General features: G+C 38.8%; 2 protein-coding genes across 5 annotated transcripts in view; one reads left to right on the top strand and one right to left on the bottom strand.

The window, feature by feature from the left end:
- Positions 1-15,115, bottom strand: part of ERP44 (endoplasmic reticulum protein 44) — a 99,309-nt gene extending 84,194 nt beyond the window's left edge. Inside the window, exon 1 of the mRNA XM_066256654.1 lies at positions 14,984-15,115. Within this exon, the coding sequence (XP_066112751.1) occupies positions 14,984-15,040 (57 nt within the window). The 5' untranslated portion in view covers positions 15,041-15,115. The remainder of the gene's footprint in view (positions 1-14,983) is intronic.
- Positions 14,552-19,501, top strand: part of INVS (inversin) — a 136,243-nt gene continuing 131,293 nt past the window's right edge. For 2 of the 4 annotated variants that reach the window (XM_066256646.1, XM_066256642.1), the window contains exons 1-2: positions 15,431-15,816; positions 18,365-18,494. In XM_066256646.1, the coding sequence (XP_066112743.1) occupies positions 18,389-18,494 (106 nt within the window). In that variant the 5' untranslated portion in view covers positions 15,431-15,816; positions 18,365-18,388. Of the gene's footprint in view, positions 14,584-15,268; positions 15,364-15,430; positions 15,817-18,364; positions 18,495-19,501 lie in introns of those variants that run through there. The other 2 variants (XM_066256643.1, XM_066256645.1) reach the window with 2 other exon arrangements.

Raw genomic sequence — 19,501 nt, 5'->3', positions numbered from 1 at the left:
AGGGCTGAAAACCTCAACAAGACAAAGTTATACGAGGTGACTGGCGGAACTCAATGGGGAGTAAGACTATATTGGAGAAAAATTTGTTTATAGTCATTGATCAACTACAATTTCATTATTTCTATGCCTTGCCCAGTCAATGAGAAAACAGCTGACAGAGATGAAAATTTGGAAATTGTATCTGACTACTTTCCACATACCCAGGACTGAAGCAGCAGGAAGGTATCTGAGCCTAAGGCTCTAACCAAAGCACCAACAGACTCCCAAGCCACTCCACTCTTTAGGGAGGCAACAGTTAAAGCTGAGTAGACGACAAGATATGATAGGAGAGAAAAGAAGCTAGTAGCACATTAAAGCAGTGGTCCCCAACCCCGGGCCGCGGACCGGTACTGGTCCATGGGCCATTTGTTACCAGTCCGCAGAGAAAGAATAAATAACTTACATTATTTCGTTTCATTTATATTTAAGTCTGAACAATGTTTTATTTTTAAAAAATGACCAGATTCCCTCTGTTACATCTGTCTAAGACTCACTCTTGATGCTTATCTCGTAGTTCGACAATTATATTTTAAAATACCACAGTTTTTACACTGGTCACATAATTTTATTTTGTGCATTTATCCATCCCACCCTAAAGGCCGGTCCATGAAAATATTTTCTGACATTAAACCGGTCTGTGGTCCAAAAAAGGTTGGGGACCACTGCATTAGAGAGTATCCACATAAAGAAATAGGGTAGATAACTATGAAATGTTATAAAAGTTATGAGAAGAAGAAAGAAGAAGAAATTATACTATACAAAGGTATAGTATAATTCACAATTAGGAGGTTACTATTACCTGAGGAACACATCCTGGGCATGAAATTAGCCATCCCTTGCATGATGTGTCACTGTCAATGTATGAACTAGGGCATTAACAAATACTATTTCAGAACCTGAACATAAAGACAAAATGCTTCTTTGTATTTCTCAATGATTTCCAGCCCTCTCCCAAAAAAAAGGTTATACTCACACACCCATTTGGCTTACATGTATTATAGTATTGGCTTTAATTACCTTAAAAACAAAAAACAAAAAACAAAAAAAAACCAGCCTGACCTGTGGTGGTGCAGTGGATAAAGCGTCAACCTGGAAATGCTGAGGTTGCCGGTTTGAAAACCTGGGCTTGCCTAGTCAAGGCACATATGGGAGTTGATGCTTCCAGCTCCTCCCCCTTTCTCTCTCTCCCTCTCTCTCTCCTCTCTAAAAATGAATAAATAAAATTAAAAAAAAAACAAAAAAAACTTACTGACATGAATTACCCCAGTCCTGACAATGGGTTAACAATGGGTTAATAAACTGAAAATTTACAAGTGTTCTGTATATCTCTAAGAAGAAAATGTGTGTTAAGGACATCCTTGTTCCCTCCTGTAACTAAAAACCATTTAAACAATCTAAATAAAAATCCATTTTAAGACATTAAAAGTATTTTCTATCCCATTTTTACAATACTCAGGGATATTATTTGACTTAGTACAGTAAGTCCTCACTTAACATTGTGGATAGGTTCTGTGACTTTAAGGGAAACGATGCATAACAAAACCAACTTTAATATAAGCTAATTGACATAAACAAGAGTGAAGTTCCTATAGAATCTCACCAGCTTTGTAACAAAACAACATTGAACAAAGTGGCATTATTTGAGGGCTTGCTGTACTTTAAAGTGCTGTAATATTCTAAAATAAGTTATAAGACTCTTCAGAAGTCATGTCATGTGGGAATATAGACAAGTTCTTTGCTAATTTCTTAATATCATAATCCATTTTGCATTAGAAGTAACAGCTATAGATGATCAATAGAAGTTCATACTACGGTACAAAGCAGTATTCTCCAAATAAAGTAAGTTAAAAAAAGAGCTTCACTAAGGGATCAAATACAACAGCCCTATGAACAGTTCACTACTTCAGTCATATCTAGCCAGGTGGTTTCTCCTGCCTCCTGGGTCAAATAAAAAAGAGAAGACTGAAAATCTGATTATTTTGCTAAAAAATATTATATATACCTCATTTAAAAGCTATTTCTTGAGGGTTCCTCTTATATACCATAAACCATTCTTTTGTTCAAGATAATAACCAGTATATATCAAGGAAGCCTTTACAACTTAGCATTGTGGACCGGGAAACACAACTTACCCACCTTTTCTAACCAAGTATCCTTCTTCCCAATGGGAAGGATTTGTAAATGTATTCATGAGCTTAGAAAACTAAGACTATATAATAGCTTTCTCTTGATCCAAGTTGAAATACTCATCATGATCTATTGTATATGCCAATAGGTTCTCAACAGATACTTTCATCACAGTATCTAAATTCAGAAAGATTTGTCATAGCCTCAGTTTTCATCAAATCTTTAAACAGATTTAGCTTAATAACCAAAACTTACTACAGTAGTAGATATAATACATGCTATGTGTAAATAACTTTACACCCCACCGGAAGCAATATTTAGGACATAACTATGGTATATGCAAGTTAGGCTTGTTGGGACAAATGAAACCATACAAGCAGCAATTTCAAATCTTCCATATGTACACAAATAGGATTTTTATTTTTGCATCTTTTCGATGACCAAAACATTGCTGTGATAATCTTCTCTTCCTTTGTTAAATTCAACTAGAGAAATATTATGTATTTCTAAACAATCATCATCATTTTCCAAATATCTTGTCAACTGGAACAAAGATATATTTTTAAAATAATTTTGGGTGTATAACTAAAAATCATGCTTTTCTATGTGGAGCAAACGATACTTTTCAAACAGTAGATAGAGTATAAAGTATGTTTCACCACTTTCATTTATACCATTTACAGAAATATTTACTTTTTGTTTGTTTTGAGAGAGAGAGAGAGAGAGAGAGAGAGAGACAGGGACAGACATACAGGAAGGAAGAGAGATGAGAAGCATTAACTTGTTCATTGATTGCTTTCTCATACTTGCCTTGACCAGGGGGCTCCAGCTGAGCCAGTGACCCCTTGCTCAAGCCAGTGATTTTTGGGCTCAGGTCAGTGATAATGAGGTCATGTCTATGACCCCATGCTCAAGCAAGTGACTGCGCTCAAGCCAGCGGCCTTGAGGTTTTGAATCTGGGTCTTCAGCATCCCAGATCAACAATCTAACCACTGCACCATGGCCTGGTCAGGCAAATTTATTTGTTTTTGTATTAAAAGCAGAAATGCATATCAAGTTAGTTATTTATTTCTATAATGTATAGTAAGTGCAAATATTTGTTAACTAAGACTCAAATAGGCTAAATGATTTGTCCAAACTAATCACTGAACAGAGTTCTTCATTATATAATGAATATAAGTACAAAACTGAGTAGTTATAAAACAGAGCTGGCAGATAACTTATTCCCTTAACTGTTACATTGTTAGACTGTTTTTATGACTGCAATTATCAACATTAGAAGACTATAAGGGCTAGAAGCTAGTCATGCCAGTTCAATGCACACAGTTTTAATACCATTGGATGGACAATTAAAAATTACAAAAAAGGAAATGATTTATTCATTCACTCACTCACTGAGTCCCTCATCTAAACATTACTCAAGCACCAAATATGGCAGAAACCAGAAAAGTTTAAGTGCCTACATGTGCCATGGACACATTCATAAAGAGTCTCATTTTGTCTTCCCAGAACTCTGCAGAAGAGGTCTTTATACCATTTGACAGAGGAGAAAAACAAAAGCTAAAATGGTTAAGTAAGTTTATAAGTTAAGTGGTCAAGCTGGACATCATTTTCAAGTTAATATGGGTACAAGTACATGTACACATGTGGGCATCTTTTCCTTCTATAGTCCACATAGCCAATGGTCTACCACTCCATACCAGGATCAAACAAGAGAAAGAGCCCTCCCCTATCTTGTTCATGGTGTACGTTACTGTTAAAAAGTACTTTCAAATATACACAGAAAAAAAAATAAAAGAACATACAATTGACCCTTGAACAACACGGGTTTGAACTGCATGGGTAAACTTACACTTTTTTTTTCTTTTCCTTATGATTTTTTTTAACATTTTTTCCTCTAGTTTACTTTAAGACTACAGTATATAACACAAACAACACAAAATATGCGTTGACTGTTTATGTTATTGGTAAGCCTTCTTGGTCAACAGTAAGCTATTAGTAGTTAAGTTTTTGGAGAGTCAAACATTATGAAAAGATCTTCAACTGTGTGGGGAGTCAGCAATCCTCATCCCCGCGTAGCTCAAGGTCAGCTGCATATGAAAGTATTTTCAGTGGCTGAGGCATGGGCGTTTTCCTTCATTATGCTTTTCTGTCCATGAAAGGATACTAATTTCAGGAATCAAAAAATATATCAGGAAATAATTTTTCTCGTTTTTAAATATTTTTCTTATTCTTTCTCTTTATCAGGAAATCTTTTGTATTAACATTTTAAGTTATTACAACTACAGTCCGTGTCACACATAGAGAATATTTTTAATTTCACATACTAGGGTCACTCTGGGGTAAATAAAATCAAAGCTACTCCCAGCAGAGGCATCTGACCAAAGGGCTAAGGAGATCAATATGATCAGCAACCCTGTTAGGATGTTTACTATATTGGGTCAAATAGACAATTTCTCAAAAATAAAATAAAGCACTGGACAGGACAAGAAAGAAAGAAAATATCCAGAAACAATATACATAGTAAAAATAAGTACAGTTTTACAAAACGGTATTTTAGCTTTCATGGCTTAGTCTTCTAATATGCTACACAGTATGACAACCACAATGCTCCTGGAATATACCTGGGGCAGCCCCCATTAGGGCTAAGCCCCTGCTTGGAAGGCTCTTCCCCTAAGAAACCCAAATGACTAACTCCCTCATCTATTTCAAGGCTCACCTTCTCTGTGATGCTTTCAAAGTACAAATCCCCTATGCATTCCTGATCCTCCATACACGAGCTATACCTTTTACCCCATACACTTAACAAAATTATTACCGAGCACTTAACCTGTATAACATATTGTACTAGACACTAAGATCTAAGAATAAGAAAATATAATACATTTTTACTACTTTTTATTCCACAAAATCATAGAAGCATGCAAATAACCCCTCCTATAATTCAGATATCATACTTGTATTATTCCTCAGAACTTAACAGACAAAATAACAATGGTGAAAAATAACAGATCCAAGATTTGAGTTCAGACCTCTGACTCCTAAACTAAATATTCTTCTGAAAATTTTCTTTATAGTTGATATACTTTTAAGTTATCATTAAGGGGAAAATACTTCATATTACTTCTGAAAGATATCCTAAAAACACAGTACATGCATAATTAAATAAATAAACTGGATGATTATGAAAACAAAACATGCTTTAAAATGTTTTTGTCATTACTTGCAGATGACATGACTGTGTATAGAGAACACTAAAGATTCCACAAAAACACCACTAAAATAAATGAATTCAGTGAAATAGCAGGATACAAAATAAACATTCAGAAACTGGTTGCATTTTTATACACCAATAATGAGCTATCAGAAAGAGAAACTAAGAAAAAAATTCTATTTATAACAGCATTAAAAACAAAATACGTAATAAATTTAATCAAGGAGGTAAAAGACCTATACTTGAATTTTCATGAGATACTGAAGAAAGAAATCCAAGAAGATACTAATGAATGGAAGCATATACCATATTCATGTATAGGAAAAATTAACATCATAAAATGTTCATATTACCCAAATCAATCTATACATTCAATGTAATTTTTACCAAAATAGCAATGGAATTATTCTCTGAACTAGAACAAATACTCTACCTTCTGGGGCAAGGGAAAACAACAACAAAAAACAAATGAGATTACATCAAACTAAAAGGTTTTGCACAGCAAGGGAAAACATCAGTAAAACCAAATGACAGCCTACTGAACAGAGGAAGATATTTGCCAATGACATATCCGATAAGGGATTACTATCCAAAATTTATAGAGAACTCAGACAACTCAACACTAGAAAAACAAACAACCCAATAAAAAGTGGGCAGACCTGAATAGACACTTCTTCAAAGAGGACATAGAGATGGCCAAAGACTTATGAAAAATTGCTCAAGATCACTAATCACCAGAGAAACGCAAATCAAAAGCACAATGAGAGACCACCTCACACCCATCAGAAAAGCTATCATTAATAAATCAATAAACAGCATAGGTGAGGATGTGGAGAAAAGGTAACTTAATGCACTGTTACTGGGAATGCAGACTGGTGCAGCCACTGTGGAAAACAGTATGGAGATTCCTCAAAAAATTAAAAATGAAACTGCCTTATGACCCAGTGACTCCATTTCTGGATATATATCCAAAGAGAGTGAAGACACTAATTCAAAAGAATATATGTACCCCTATGTTCATTGCAGCATTATTCAGAATAGCCAAGATATAGAAGCAACCTAAGTGTCCATCAATAGATGAGAAGATAAAAAAGTGGTCATCCATATGTATTCATTATGTACATATGTATACATTGGAATATTACTCAGCAATGATAAGGAATGAAATCTTATCATTTGTGACAGCATGGACGGACCTAGGGGTATTAAGCTAAATGACTTACTAGTCAGAGAAAGACAAACACCATAGAATATAACTTGTATGTGAAATCTAAAGAACAAAATAAATGAACAAACAAAATAAAAGCAAATGTATAGACACAGAGAACAAACTGCTAGAGGCCAAAGGGGAGGGGTGTTAGGGGACAGGGTAAAAAGGGTGATGGGATTAAGTGGTACTAATTGGTATTTACAAAACAGCATGAGAATGTAAGGTAAAGCACAGGGAATATAGTTAACAATACCGTAATAACTACCTATGGTGCCAGGTGGGCACTTGAATTATTGCAGGGAATCTGAATGTCTATCTGCTGTGCTGTATACTTGTAACTAATACAAAAAAGTGCTGAATGCAAACTGTAATAAAAAAAAAATAAGTAAATAAAATATAAAGTTCCATGGGGAAAATGTAGCATAGTTTTTACAACTCTAAAGCAAAATTAAGGTCTCTGGCATCGTTCATTTAAAGATTAAGCAAAGAATCAAGTATTTTGCAATACTGTGGTACTTTTGTTAACTGTAAGCAGATCACAAGATGTTAGAGAATTAGTATCCATTCTTATAGTAAAAACTACTGCTATCTAGAAAGCTTGAGGAATGAATCCATTTGTGGAGATGCTTTCTATGAAATTACTTTTGATTACAAAGAGGAGCAGCTTTTCTTTATTCTTTCTCAGCTCTTCCAGAATGTGAAGCCATTACAGAAGGGTGAGCTTGCTACCAGCTAGCAGAGATTTTACTGCAGGCAGGCCAGAACCATAGTAATAAAAGTTAAAGGAATTGAAGAGTGTCTAAATTTCTTCTCTCAGGATATCTCTAAATCACACTTACTTTTGAAACTGTTCTTTCTACAAAAAGATAGATTTCAGTGCTGTGTCAGTAATTTTTTAAAAGCTGAATTTTCCCCTACATTTTCCAAAACTTCAAATATACAGAACAGCAAAATAGCAGGCATGTAACTAAGAGTATCTTGTCCAAAGAACCAAGAAATTTTAACTCGGCTTGACTTATTGATGAGCTATATACTCCATCATACTTTCTTCACATTTTAGAGTTGCCTCAAATTTCCTAGCAAACTGCTTTAAATATTAAATATTAGTCTGCCTTCATGAGCTCATACAACTTCAAGCCATTTTAAAGTAGGCAGTAAGAGATATGCATTGATTTAAGGGCTTATCAAAATACACTGCTCACAAACATCAGGGGATATTTTATCACTTCCTATTCATTTTGCAATATCCCCCAATTTTTGTGAGCAGTATAGAAGATTAGCTCCTGGCAAGGGTATCCTTGTGATACCTGAAGCAAAGAAAACATATTGACAGGCCATCTTTTTACAGGTAATTTTTCAACTAATATATAGGTATATTCTTATTTAAGAAATTTCCTTGAAAGCAGTGGTTTTCAACCTTTTTCACCTCATGGTATACATAAACTAATTATTAAAATTCTACAGCACACCTAAAAGTGTATTATATTTTTTGCTCATCTGACAAAAAAAAATAGGTATAATTTTGATTCATTCACGCCAGATGGCTGTTGTTGTGTTGACTGCTGTCATATTTTTATTTGACAATCTTAGAGAAAAAAGGTCAGTGACCTTGACTAAATAATCAGGTATGTATTACATGTTTTAAAAATTCTTGCAGCACACCAGTTGAAAATCGCTGCTCTAAAGTATTATTTCTAAAGATGTCACTCTCAAAAGGGATCTTTATCACACAAAGTGGAGTATCTCAAATCACAAAGTCTCAGTCACATTCCACTCAAATGTGCATTAGACTTCCAAAACAGTCTATTCAATCCCACTCAATTTTTAGTTGAAAAACTAAGGTCTCAAGAAGAAAAGTGACTTACCCTTTTAGGAGAATTAATACTAACATTCAAACTTTTATTTTCCGATTTTAGCTAGTATTCTCTGGTGTTTCCCTAAATTTGCAATCAGGCATACACAAGCCTAATCTGTGCTCACTGAGATTACTGGCATTTTTCAGGTTATTACCCTTAGCCAGACAAGACAGTTTCAAGCTCTGAAACACTACTTGAGGTATTTCCCTCATCCTTTACCTCAACTTTGTCTTCCTTTCCAAGACAGAGTAAGAGAGAAGCTCTAGACCAGGGGTCCCCAAACTTTTTACACAGGGGGCCAGTTCACTGTCTCTCAGACCGTTGGAGGGCCGGACTATAAAAAAAACTATGAACAAATTCCTATGCACACTGCACATATTTTAAAGTAAAAAAACAAAACGGGAACAACTACAATATTTAAAATAAAAAACAAGTAAATTTAAATCAAGAAACTGACCAGTATTTCAATGGGAACTATGGGCCTGCTTTTGGCTAATGAGATGGTCAATGTGCTCCTTTCATTGACCACCAATGAAAGAGGTGCCCCTTCAGGAAGTGCAGCGGGGGCCGGATAAATGGCCTCAGGGGTCCCCCGTAGTTTGGGGACCCCTGCTCTAGACCAGCACCATCCAATGGCACTTTCTGCAATAACAGAAATGTTCCATAATCTGTGCTGTTCGATACACTAGCCACATGTGATCACTGAGCACTTAAAATGTGGTTACTGTAACTGAGGGATAGAATTTTATATTTTAAGTAAATTTAAATGACAGTAAAACTCTAGACAACTATAACTTCAGTCATTATAACTGCATGGTTTTTATACCCCTTCCTGGCTACTGAACTGAGCAAGACACTGATGGGAAAGTCCCACAAATGAAAAGGGACTCGATTCCTTTGTATCAGGATAAAAAATTCTTCTGATTACTAATGATATTTTTCTGAAATCTCTTAAATCCAATTACCAAAAGTCCCAGAGTCTAGTAAGACTCTGATAATTTTATGGAAAAGAACTGTCACTCTGCTACTCATCCAATAATTTATCTTAGTTCAAATACTACTAGAATGTTTTTCTAAGATAGTTTTTCCTTCTTTTCATTTCTTTAATCTATTATGTTAGCAATGATATTAATAATGTTCATGTCCACAAATTCTGGCGACTAAAAATTAGATACATGAAAATATAATGCTCAAAGTTCTATGTAATAAAATCACAGGGCTGGAAAAACCAGAGATCTTGACCACGATATCACCAAGGGCATCAAAACAGAATTCAACTGTAATCTTCTCAAGAACAAAACCAAAATCTGAGATCTATGGCATTACCCAAGAGACTTCGACAAAGTGGTTATTATTCCCTCCCCTCTTGAATGGAGTAATGGGACCGCTGGTGAAAATCCACTAAAGGCCATGATCTTTATTTTGGCTAAGGTAATAATGAGCTGTTCTCATGAAAACTTGCCAAATGGTTTGCTAGTTTCCTGAGCACCAGTTCTGACATCTGGCCATGTCAGCAAGCCTACGACAAGACTTACTTTTTTTTTTTTTTTTTTGGCAGAGACAGAGAGAGTCGGAGAGAGGGACAGATAGGGACAGACAGACAGTAAGGGAGAGAGATAAGAAACATCAATTCTTTGTTGTGGTTCCTTAGTTGTTCATTGATTGATTTCTCATATGTGTCTTGATGGGGGGGGGCACTATAGCAGACCAAGTGACCCCTAGCTCGAGCCAGCGACCTTGGGCTCAAGCTGGTGGGCCTTGCTCAAACCAGATGAACCCACGCTCAAGCTGGCGATCTCGGAGTCTCGAATCTGGGTCCTCTGCATCCCAGTCCGACACTCTATCCACTGTGCCACCACCTGGTCAGGCACAGACAAGACTTCTTAAACATGCAAAACCAAAAAGACCAAACATACAAACAAAAAAACCTTTATTAAGTTATTGAACCTTTTTAATTCATTCCATTCAAGACTGAAAATTAACCTATCAATTTAATCTTCAAGGCTCTATTCTCATCTTTTATCAAGACTTCTTTGATTCTCCCATTGAGAAGCAAGCAATACCTCTTTCAAACATCTACAGCTGTCCTTCTCTTTAATGGGTGTATAAGGATCAGCTGAGTACATTCATTGTTAAGGTGCAGATACTGACTCAGCAGGCTTTGGGGTGAGGACACTAGAAGCAACTCCCGGGTGATGCAAATGCCTAGGCTCACGACCACACTTCTATATAGCAATATCTATAACTCACTTCTACAAATACCTCAGGGCTTGATCACTTTCCTTCTGTAATTCTAATTATTTACATACACAGCTTCTCCCCCCCACAAAATTATAAATTTCTTGGAAGCATGATACGAATCTCAAATATCTTTTCCCTTTTCATAGCAGATGGCAAACAAGCATTCAAGTGACAGGAGGAAAGGAAAGAATAATACCAATAATACCAATTCCTGCAGCCTGGGTCACAGATAGTGTCTCTCCATGGCATGAAAGGTAGGCTAAACAGCAATAAACACTGTGAAAAGTCCACCTTTTTTTTTTTTTTTTTTACAGAGACAGAGCGAGAAAGTCAAAGAGAGGAATAGACAGGGACAGACAGACAAGAATGGAGAGATGAGAAGCATCAATCATTAGTTTTTCGTTTCATTGATTACCTTCTCATATGTACCTTAACCGCGGGCCTTCAGCAGAAGGAGTAACCCCTTGCCCAAGCCAGCGACCTTGGGCTCAAGCTGGTGAGCTTTTGCTCAAACTAGATGAGCCCTCGCTCAAGCTGGTGACCTCGGGGCCTCGAACCTGGGTCCTCTGCATCCCAGTCCAATGCGCTATCCACTGCTTTACCGCCTGGTCAGGCTCCAACCGTTTTTTAATCGCTTACTTGGTTAGATGATGCAGAGCACAGCAACTGTCAGTATCAGGAAAGCTGTGACCAAAGCATGTTCTTTTTCACACTGGATAACAGGGTGAGGGGCACAGACCTCTAACTTGTTGAAAAGCTAGCAGATTTTTTTTTGAGGAAATACCCAATCAAACAAGCATATTAATTAGGGGAATTAGAGGACAATCGTTTCTGAAAAACAAGATAGACTACACAAAGAATCACTGAATCATCAAATCCAATGTGCTTACAAAAAAATTAGGTGATTTAAACTAGTTTTCAGTGTTAAATTAAGTATATGGAAGATTTGGAACTTGTGCATAGATGCCCTGACAACTAGTCCAGTATTCTTTACACTATGCTACTTTTGAACAGACATTAAGTGAACAAAGTAATAACACTGTCCATTGTTTTTAAATTGTATCTTGAGAGTACATCTGAATTACTGGAGAAAATAAAGGCAAACTTTTTTTGAAAAAGGAACAAATAATGTAAACACATTACATACACAGAGAGAAATAGAAATGGCTAATAAATATGAAAAAATATTCAATTTAGGTTGTAATCAAAGAATATAAATTTAAATCATATACCATTTTTGGTCTACTAAATTGGCACATATAACAAAAACACTCACTAACTAGAAGGAAGACAAATTCTTACAACTTTTCAGTAGGGCAATTTGATACAATGTATCAGATTAGTATCGGAAATCCTAAATAACACATACCATAGAATCTAAGAAATGTAACTCTAGAAAAGTTACCTGAAGATATATTTGGAGGTCTGCAGTTAATATCATTGTGTGTCTATCTTTTCTACATTTTTTTTATAATTTTGCATTTCTGCCCGGGGCGGGGGTGGAGAATGATTCCAATGAGCTTTTTAGGCATACAGTGATATTCCAAAATGCCTTTGAGATCAGGGAAAACTACTTGCCTATTAAAGTTTAGGATTATATTTTAACTATTATCTTATGAACACCACTAAGTTGGGATAGATCTAGTTCTTTAAGGATGAGGTATAGTTGCCTGAAAAAATTTTTTAGAACAATTAAGGAAAAAATGATGAACTCAGTAGGTGGAAACTTGAATATTAAATGTCTGCACATGGGAAAGAATAAAACAAGCCTGCGAGGAGAAGCGAGGGAGGAGGAAGAAAATACACTAGGGAAGATAAAGGATGTATTTTCAGACAGGTAAGATACTGAGTAAGCAAGTTTCACCACTAGGACAGAATTACCAATTAGATAAGTAACTCAAATTACTATTTTAATTTTTATTTATTGATTTTAGCAACGAAGGAAGGGCGGAGAGCCAGAGAGAGCCAGAGATAGACTAACAGGAATATCTAGCCATTCCTGTATGTGCCCTGACCAGGGATCGAACTGGCAACCTCTGCACTTTAGGACAATGCTCAAACTGACCAAGCTATTCAGCCAGGGCAAGTAACTCAAATTTTATTAGACAAATGTTTTTTAGGTATTTGCTAACTGATATATATATATTATTAAAACTACTTTGGTAAATACTGTGTTCAAACGGAATCTAGCTTGCCTTGTAATTCTGGTTTATTAAACCCTTTCTTGGGCTTTATTTTCCAACATTAATCTTTACAGATATTCTCTAAAGTATTTTCTAAGTTTCTATTCCTCTACATTTACTTAAATATATAAAATGCTGGCCCTTGCTGGTTACAGCAGTCAGTCCTGAACGCAGGGTTGCAGGTTCCATCCCCGTCAGGGCATAAATGGGAACCAAACAATGAATGCACAACTACCTGGAGCAACAAATGGGTGCTTCCCCTCCACCTTCTCTTCCTTCTTCTATCTCTCTAAAATCAATCAGTCAATAATTTTTAAAATATACAAAATGTTAACTAAATTTTAGAATTACCAGAAAAAAAATCCTTTTTTTACCTTTAACTAGATTTGCAGGTTGACTATAAAAAATATGAGTTATTTCAAAATAATTTTTTTCCTTCTTAAACTTAGCTCTGCAATCAAACATACCATTCCAAAAACTGCATCCGATGTAGTTTTCCTATTCAGTATCAACTTTTCTTGCCACTGTTTTAAGATTTTTTCCCCCTCTGTGTATATATATTTTTGGTAACCTAAAAGTAATTTCTGGCAGACAACTCATATTTCAGGCCATTTTATGGATAAGGAAAAGAATATTATCTAGTGTCCTTAAAGAAAGATTAGTCTCTAATGACAATTATTATTCCAGTACTTTCAGAAGGAAAAGAGAACCATAGTGTATAATGAAATTATCAAAAATCAGCTCTATTCAGGATATTTTCCTATATCCAGAAGTCACTGATTGTTGTATATGTGGCAATAAGACAGTTTTTCATTTAATATTACCATGTTTATAAACCATTTTTAGTTCTCAAAAATACTTTGACATCCCCTTTAGTTTTTTATAGTGTTTTTCCTCTGTAAAGGTTCAAGTACTGTATATGGGTTTTGAATATGACTTGCATATCACAGAGGGAAGTGAAGAGAGAGAGGAGAGGGATAGACAGACAAAAACTATTTAAACACAAATATTAAAAATTGAATGTACTGTGGTGAAATAAGCACTGTAAGTCAAGAGACGTGATTCAAATCCCAGTTCTGCTGGTAACCAGATATATAATTTCCTCTGAGTCACTGAATCATATTTCTTAAATTGTAAGGAAAGTGATTTTGACTTAATGTCCATATTAAATTTGGCTTTTTTAAAAATCTACAATGTTTTTTTTTTAAATATTGTATTACAGTAAGAGCTCAGTTAACGGCATGTCACTTTTTTCTATACGGAGTTAGTCCCTTACTTCTGTCTCCATTTGACCTCCAGCTTGAATTACTTAGGTTGCACACTCAAGATGAACTCTGGACGAAAAAGAACCAAAAGATTCCTTTATACGATGCGAGGGAGCTGAGCAATCCAAGGAGTTAAGGAACAAGGGCATATGTGTGCAGAAAATGTGATCATTCTCAAACCAGGGGCACTGAAGAAGAACTCTGCTTAAATTTGGGGGATGGGGCTGTAACAAAAATCGAAGGAGGCCTTGAGCCAAGGCTTTCAGGGAATAGCCTCCACCTTTATTTATTCCCCCAGTGGACACCAAACCAGTCTCCAGTTCCGGGTTCACAACCAATCATATCAAGCCACAACACAAGGCTCTGCCAACCCAGGCAACCGTTTCAGAAGTCCAGAGTGAGATTCACTCGACCCCAGCACCTGTCGCCCACACACCCCTTCCAAAAGGTGATGAGAGGAAGCAGCAGGTCTATCCCCCGTCCTTTCCGATTCAGGTTACAACCAGGTCCAGGAGCCCTGGAGACCGAAACCACCTCCATACTCTGAGGACTAGAAAGGCGCCTCGCTGGGACCCTCCCATGTATCCCTTCTCCAGGGCTATTTCTCCTGTCTACAGGTCCCAAGCTCCGACCGCGGTTTCTGAGGCCTCGGGGATCCCAGGCCTGAAAAGTGGACAGACGGATGCCGACAGTAAAGACAGCGGGGGGGAGGGTGCACTCTTCGCCACCGGAGAGAAAGATAAGAAAGCAGGGCTAGTGGCAGCTGTGTCCACGCTCCCCCTCCCCGGTGACGGCGGGAGGCCGTCCCCGCGTCAGTCGAAGGGTCTGTCATTCCTTCACTCACTCACCAGGAGCAGCAGGGAGCATCTCAGGTCGGGTAAGGATAGGAAGACGGCAGGATTCATGGTAACGCTGGGTTCCGCGGCAGGGACAGGCTTTGGCGGCTGGGACAGGGTAGGGTTGGGTTGGGTTAGGAAAAGGGCTGGGCTCCGGGAGCCGCAGGCAGCGGAGGATTCTCCCGGCAGCGATACCCCGTCCTCTCGACCCGGAGCTCCAGCGGCGAACACCCGGGACAACTTCCAGAGAGGCCTCTCAACCCTCACTTCCGGGTCCTGCCCACCTCGGAGCGCACCGGGAAATGTAGTCCTGCACCGCTCCCAGTGAGCACGTCATCGGGCATCCAGAACTCCTTTCCCATCAGGCTCCCGGCCCGGGTCCACTGGGTTCGGTATGCGCGAGGCCCTGCGGGATAAAAAGGACGGACAGCGGGTGTATCCGAGTGTTTCGGTGGGGGATGGAAACTACAGTACCCAGGAGGCTGTGCGGTCTAGAGTCTCCGGCGGCCTTCAGAGGGGCTCCGTTAGTTTCAGCGAGGTGGGGTTTGTCCCAGCTGGATGTAATGCACTGCCCTGGAGGGAGGGGCGGCCCAGTGAGGGTCGTGCCTCCTGGAGCCGCCCCCGGGACTTGAGTCCTGGAGAGGCGAGGGTGAGTAGGAGGGTTCCTGGCTGGGGAAGCTCCAATCGGTCTGCATTGCCCTGGCCCCTGCCTCAGATTCGCGGCCCTCCTGGCCTGGGCTGTGGCCTGAGCTTCCATCATTGGCCTCCCGCCTGCTGCCTCTTCTTTCTGCGCTTACTCCTGCGTTATAAAGTCGGAGCCACTTCTCAGGGCTTCAGCTGAACAAGTAAATGACTTATCCCTGTCTCTGTGGGCTCGTATAAGTAGATGTGGGATAGGATAGGAAAGCACGTTGTAAAATGGAAAGCTCAAGTGTAAGAGTGATTGCTGCTAATGCATGAGTCACTCCTTACGAGACAGTTGTCAGATTCCTTAACCACGCAGTCGAGGACCTTAACCGGGTCCCAGTTATCTCTCCAGCCTCATCTACAAACACCCAGTCCGGTCACGTGCCCCAAATGGAATCCAAACATCCGCTACTGAGTACCCGGGAGGCACTCGCTTTTGTTTGTGGTTCTCCCTGTGCCTTGCTTTTGCTTAATCTTTCCTACTGTCCGGAATGGCCGTAACCCCTTCTCTACCTGGAATTTCATCCCAAATGCCTTAATCGCTGATAACTTCCCAAACAACCAACCCTTTACTCCTAATCAGAATTACTCTTCCTTGCTTGTGACCACAGCACCACTAGTTTAGTACAGTTATAATTATTAGACCATTTATTACACTGGCTTCTTCTTTTATAATTAGTAGTGATATTACCATTGCACTTTATAGGTAACAAAGTGGTTTTAATTTTCATCTATAAATATTATTACAAAAACCAATAGCGCTAAAAAAAAGAAATACATTTGAGCCAGAAAGAAAAAGACCCTAGAGAATAACTTTCCCAGAGTGACAAAATTAAACAGTGGCAAATTTTTGTGAGGGTTTCTCTCTCCTAGTCCAGTATTCTTTCCTCTGTGGCACTCACTTCTCTGACAGAGGAGCTAGAAATGGGGAATTTAAAAAGAGCAGATGCTCATGAGTATGAATTCATTACTCCAAGAAATTAAACTTTGATCCTGCTCACCCTTTGCACTTGGAACCCAGACTCTGACTTTTCACTCAGCAAACATTTGCAGTACACCAGGTGTAGATCTGTTGATGAAATATATATTATATTATATATATTTATTTATATATATTATATTATATATAAATGAGATTAATTTTTAGTGTATTTTCAAAGAGTATGAAAAATTTTGGAGTGTGAGAGAGAGAAAGAGATTCTGATGGGCCTAAAACTAATCATATGAAATCTAAAATGAACGTATTAGAGTCCAGTACAATACTCAGCACATCATTGGTACTTAATTTGTTGAATGAATCTACATGGTCTACTTTTTCAATTGTCACATTTTACAGAAAGTCAGAGAGCTGAGGTTAGTGAAAGGGCACACTGTTTATTATTAATGGAGCAGGGCCGGGAGCTCCAGTGCAATTATTCCTCCACTGTGTTTCTACCTCCACCCCTATTTTGTAGCTTCTTTCAAGTCACTTTAATATAACCCTGCGTTTGACAGTGGTTTTTCTGCCATGAAAGACATGCTCAGACATGAAGAAGTATCTCACAATGCCCTTGTAAGATAAAGACATGAAGAGCTGACCTTTACCAAAATTAAGAAAACACTTCCACTTGAAGGCAGAATTTGAGCCAAACATACTTGTCAGTGACAACACAAGTACTCGCTCATCAGTAGTGATACATTTATCTTCCCAAACACCCAGATTTTCAGGAATCACAGAGATTGGAGTGACACAGGTTGGTAAAATTAGAAGAGGACCTTGCCCACCCTTATGGCAGCTATTAACAGTAGCTGTTTCACAGCTGCTCTCTTTAAAAAACTACATACTGCAGTTTGCCATGATCCACAAAACTCCCTGCATTTTTTACACTCCCTGTCCTTATAGGCATTCAACTTTGTTAGAACATCTTATGTTAAGGAAGGAAGTTTAAGTTCATTGACGCAACCCTCTTCCCATCAGGTGCTTGAATACTTGCTGCATTTCTGATATATCATAATTGAGCTTCCACTTAAACACAATAGAGTACTCACTATTTTCCTGTGCATATAATGCATTTCTAGACAGTTCTAGAAACCGTATTAAATAGCCAGTCAGAACAAATTTTTCCTTAATGAAATATGGTTAATCCATATGATATAGTGTGCCAAGTAAGATCCTAAGGTCAGGATTTCAAGCTAGGAGTATTTTCCTGGTGGACACAAAGAGACAACAACTAAAAATTCCACCTTTTACTTGCATGAGAGGAATAACTAGATACTTTTTAATTTAGTGCTTAAAGAGTTCATTCTAACCTAATAAGTAAGTTCACATCATTTCTATTTTGTGGTTTGGTCATTACCTTTATTCCCAGTATCAATTCAAACATTTAATATTATGTAGAATCAAATTACATGTATTAACTTAGAAATCAAGGTCGTGTTTGGGCCCTTTGCCTAATGTTAGATACTGAGTATCCCCCCCATATTTTTCCCCTCAGGTTTTGAGAAGGTTCTTGGGAGCATTAACCCTTCGTTTTAAGGATGAGCAACTTGTACATAAGTTCACTTAATTTGCCACGTTATGGCAATTCTAGGACTAGGAGTGCAGATTTTTGGAATTCTAGTCACATATTCTAGTAAACCATGTTTATAATATAACCACTTACAATAGATGAGACAGCTTTTGGAAATGTGTTCTGCATATGCTCATGGCCTAAATCATTGTTTCAGGTTGCTTCAGTTGTCAAGACGACTATGAACAGGTCAGAGAACTTGTTGTTTACCGGGTCCTCGTTAGCATCCCAAGTTCACGCTGCTGCTATTAATGGAGACAAGGGTGCTCTTCACAGGCTCGTCATAGGTAAGCGGTCCTTGGAAACACACAAGCTTTAAAATAACTCTTTGTCCTAAGAAAGTTTGTTAATCTTAGTTCTAGTTTGCACTGTACTTACACATTTTAATGGAAAAACATTATTGGCCCTGGCCAGTTGGCTCAGCGGTAGAGCGTAGGCCTGGCGTGCGGGGAACCTGGGTTCGATTCCCGGCCAGGGCACATAGGAGAAGCGCTCATTTGCTTCTCCACCCCTCCCCTCCTTCCTCTCTGTCTCTCTCTTCCCTTCCCGCAGCCAAAGCTCCATTGGAGCAAAGATGGCCCGGGCGCTGGGGATGGCTCCTTGGCCTCTGCCCCAGGCGCTAGAGTGGCTCTGGTTGCGGCAGAGCGACGCCCTGGAGGGGCGGAGCATCGCCCCCTGGTGGGCAGAGCGTCACCCCTGGTGGGTGTGCCGGGTGGATCCCGGTTGGGCGCATGCGGGAGTCTGTCTGATGGTCTCTCCCCGTTTCCAGCTTCAGAAAAAATACAAAAAAAAAAAATGTGTACTATTTGTGGCTCTGGCCGGTTGCTCAGTGGTAGAGCGTCGGCCTGGCGTGCAGGAGTCCCAGGTTCGATTCCCGGCCAGGGCACACAGGAGAAGCACCCATCTGCTTCTCCACCCCTCCCCCTCTCCTTCCTCTCTGTCTCTCTCTTCCCCTCCCGCAGCCAAGGCTCCATTGGAGCAAAGTTGACCCGGGTGCTGAGGATGGCTCTGTGGCCTCTGCCTCAGGTGCTAGAATGGCTCTGGTTGCAACAGAGCAACGCCCCGGATGGGCAGAGCATCGCCCCCTGGTGGGCGTGCCGGGTGGATCCCGGTCAGGCGCATGCAGGAATCTGTCTGACTGCCTCCCTGTTTCCAACTTCAGAAGAAAAAAAAAAAAGTATACTATTTGCGATCATTTTACACACCAGTGTCTGGTGATATCATGATTGACAACTTGGGCTTTGATAATAAAATCCACTCTGCTTGAATGTTCATACCTGTTCTTTGAGAATTT

This window comes from Saccopteryx bilineata, chromosome 2, assembly GCF_036850765.1.
Source record: "Saccopteryx bilineata isolate mSacBil1 chromosome 2, mSacBil1_pri_phased_curated, whole genome shotgun sequence".
Classification (NCBI taxonomy): Eukaryota; Metazoa; Chordata; class Mammalia; order Chiroptera; family Emballonuridae; genus Saccopteryx; species Saccopteryx bilineata.
This window is presented reverse-complemented; position numbering and strand designations above follow the sequence as displayed.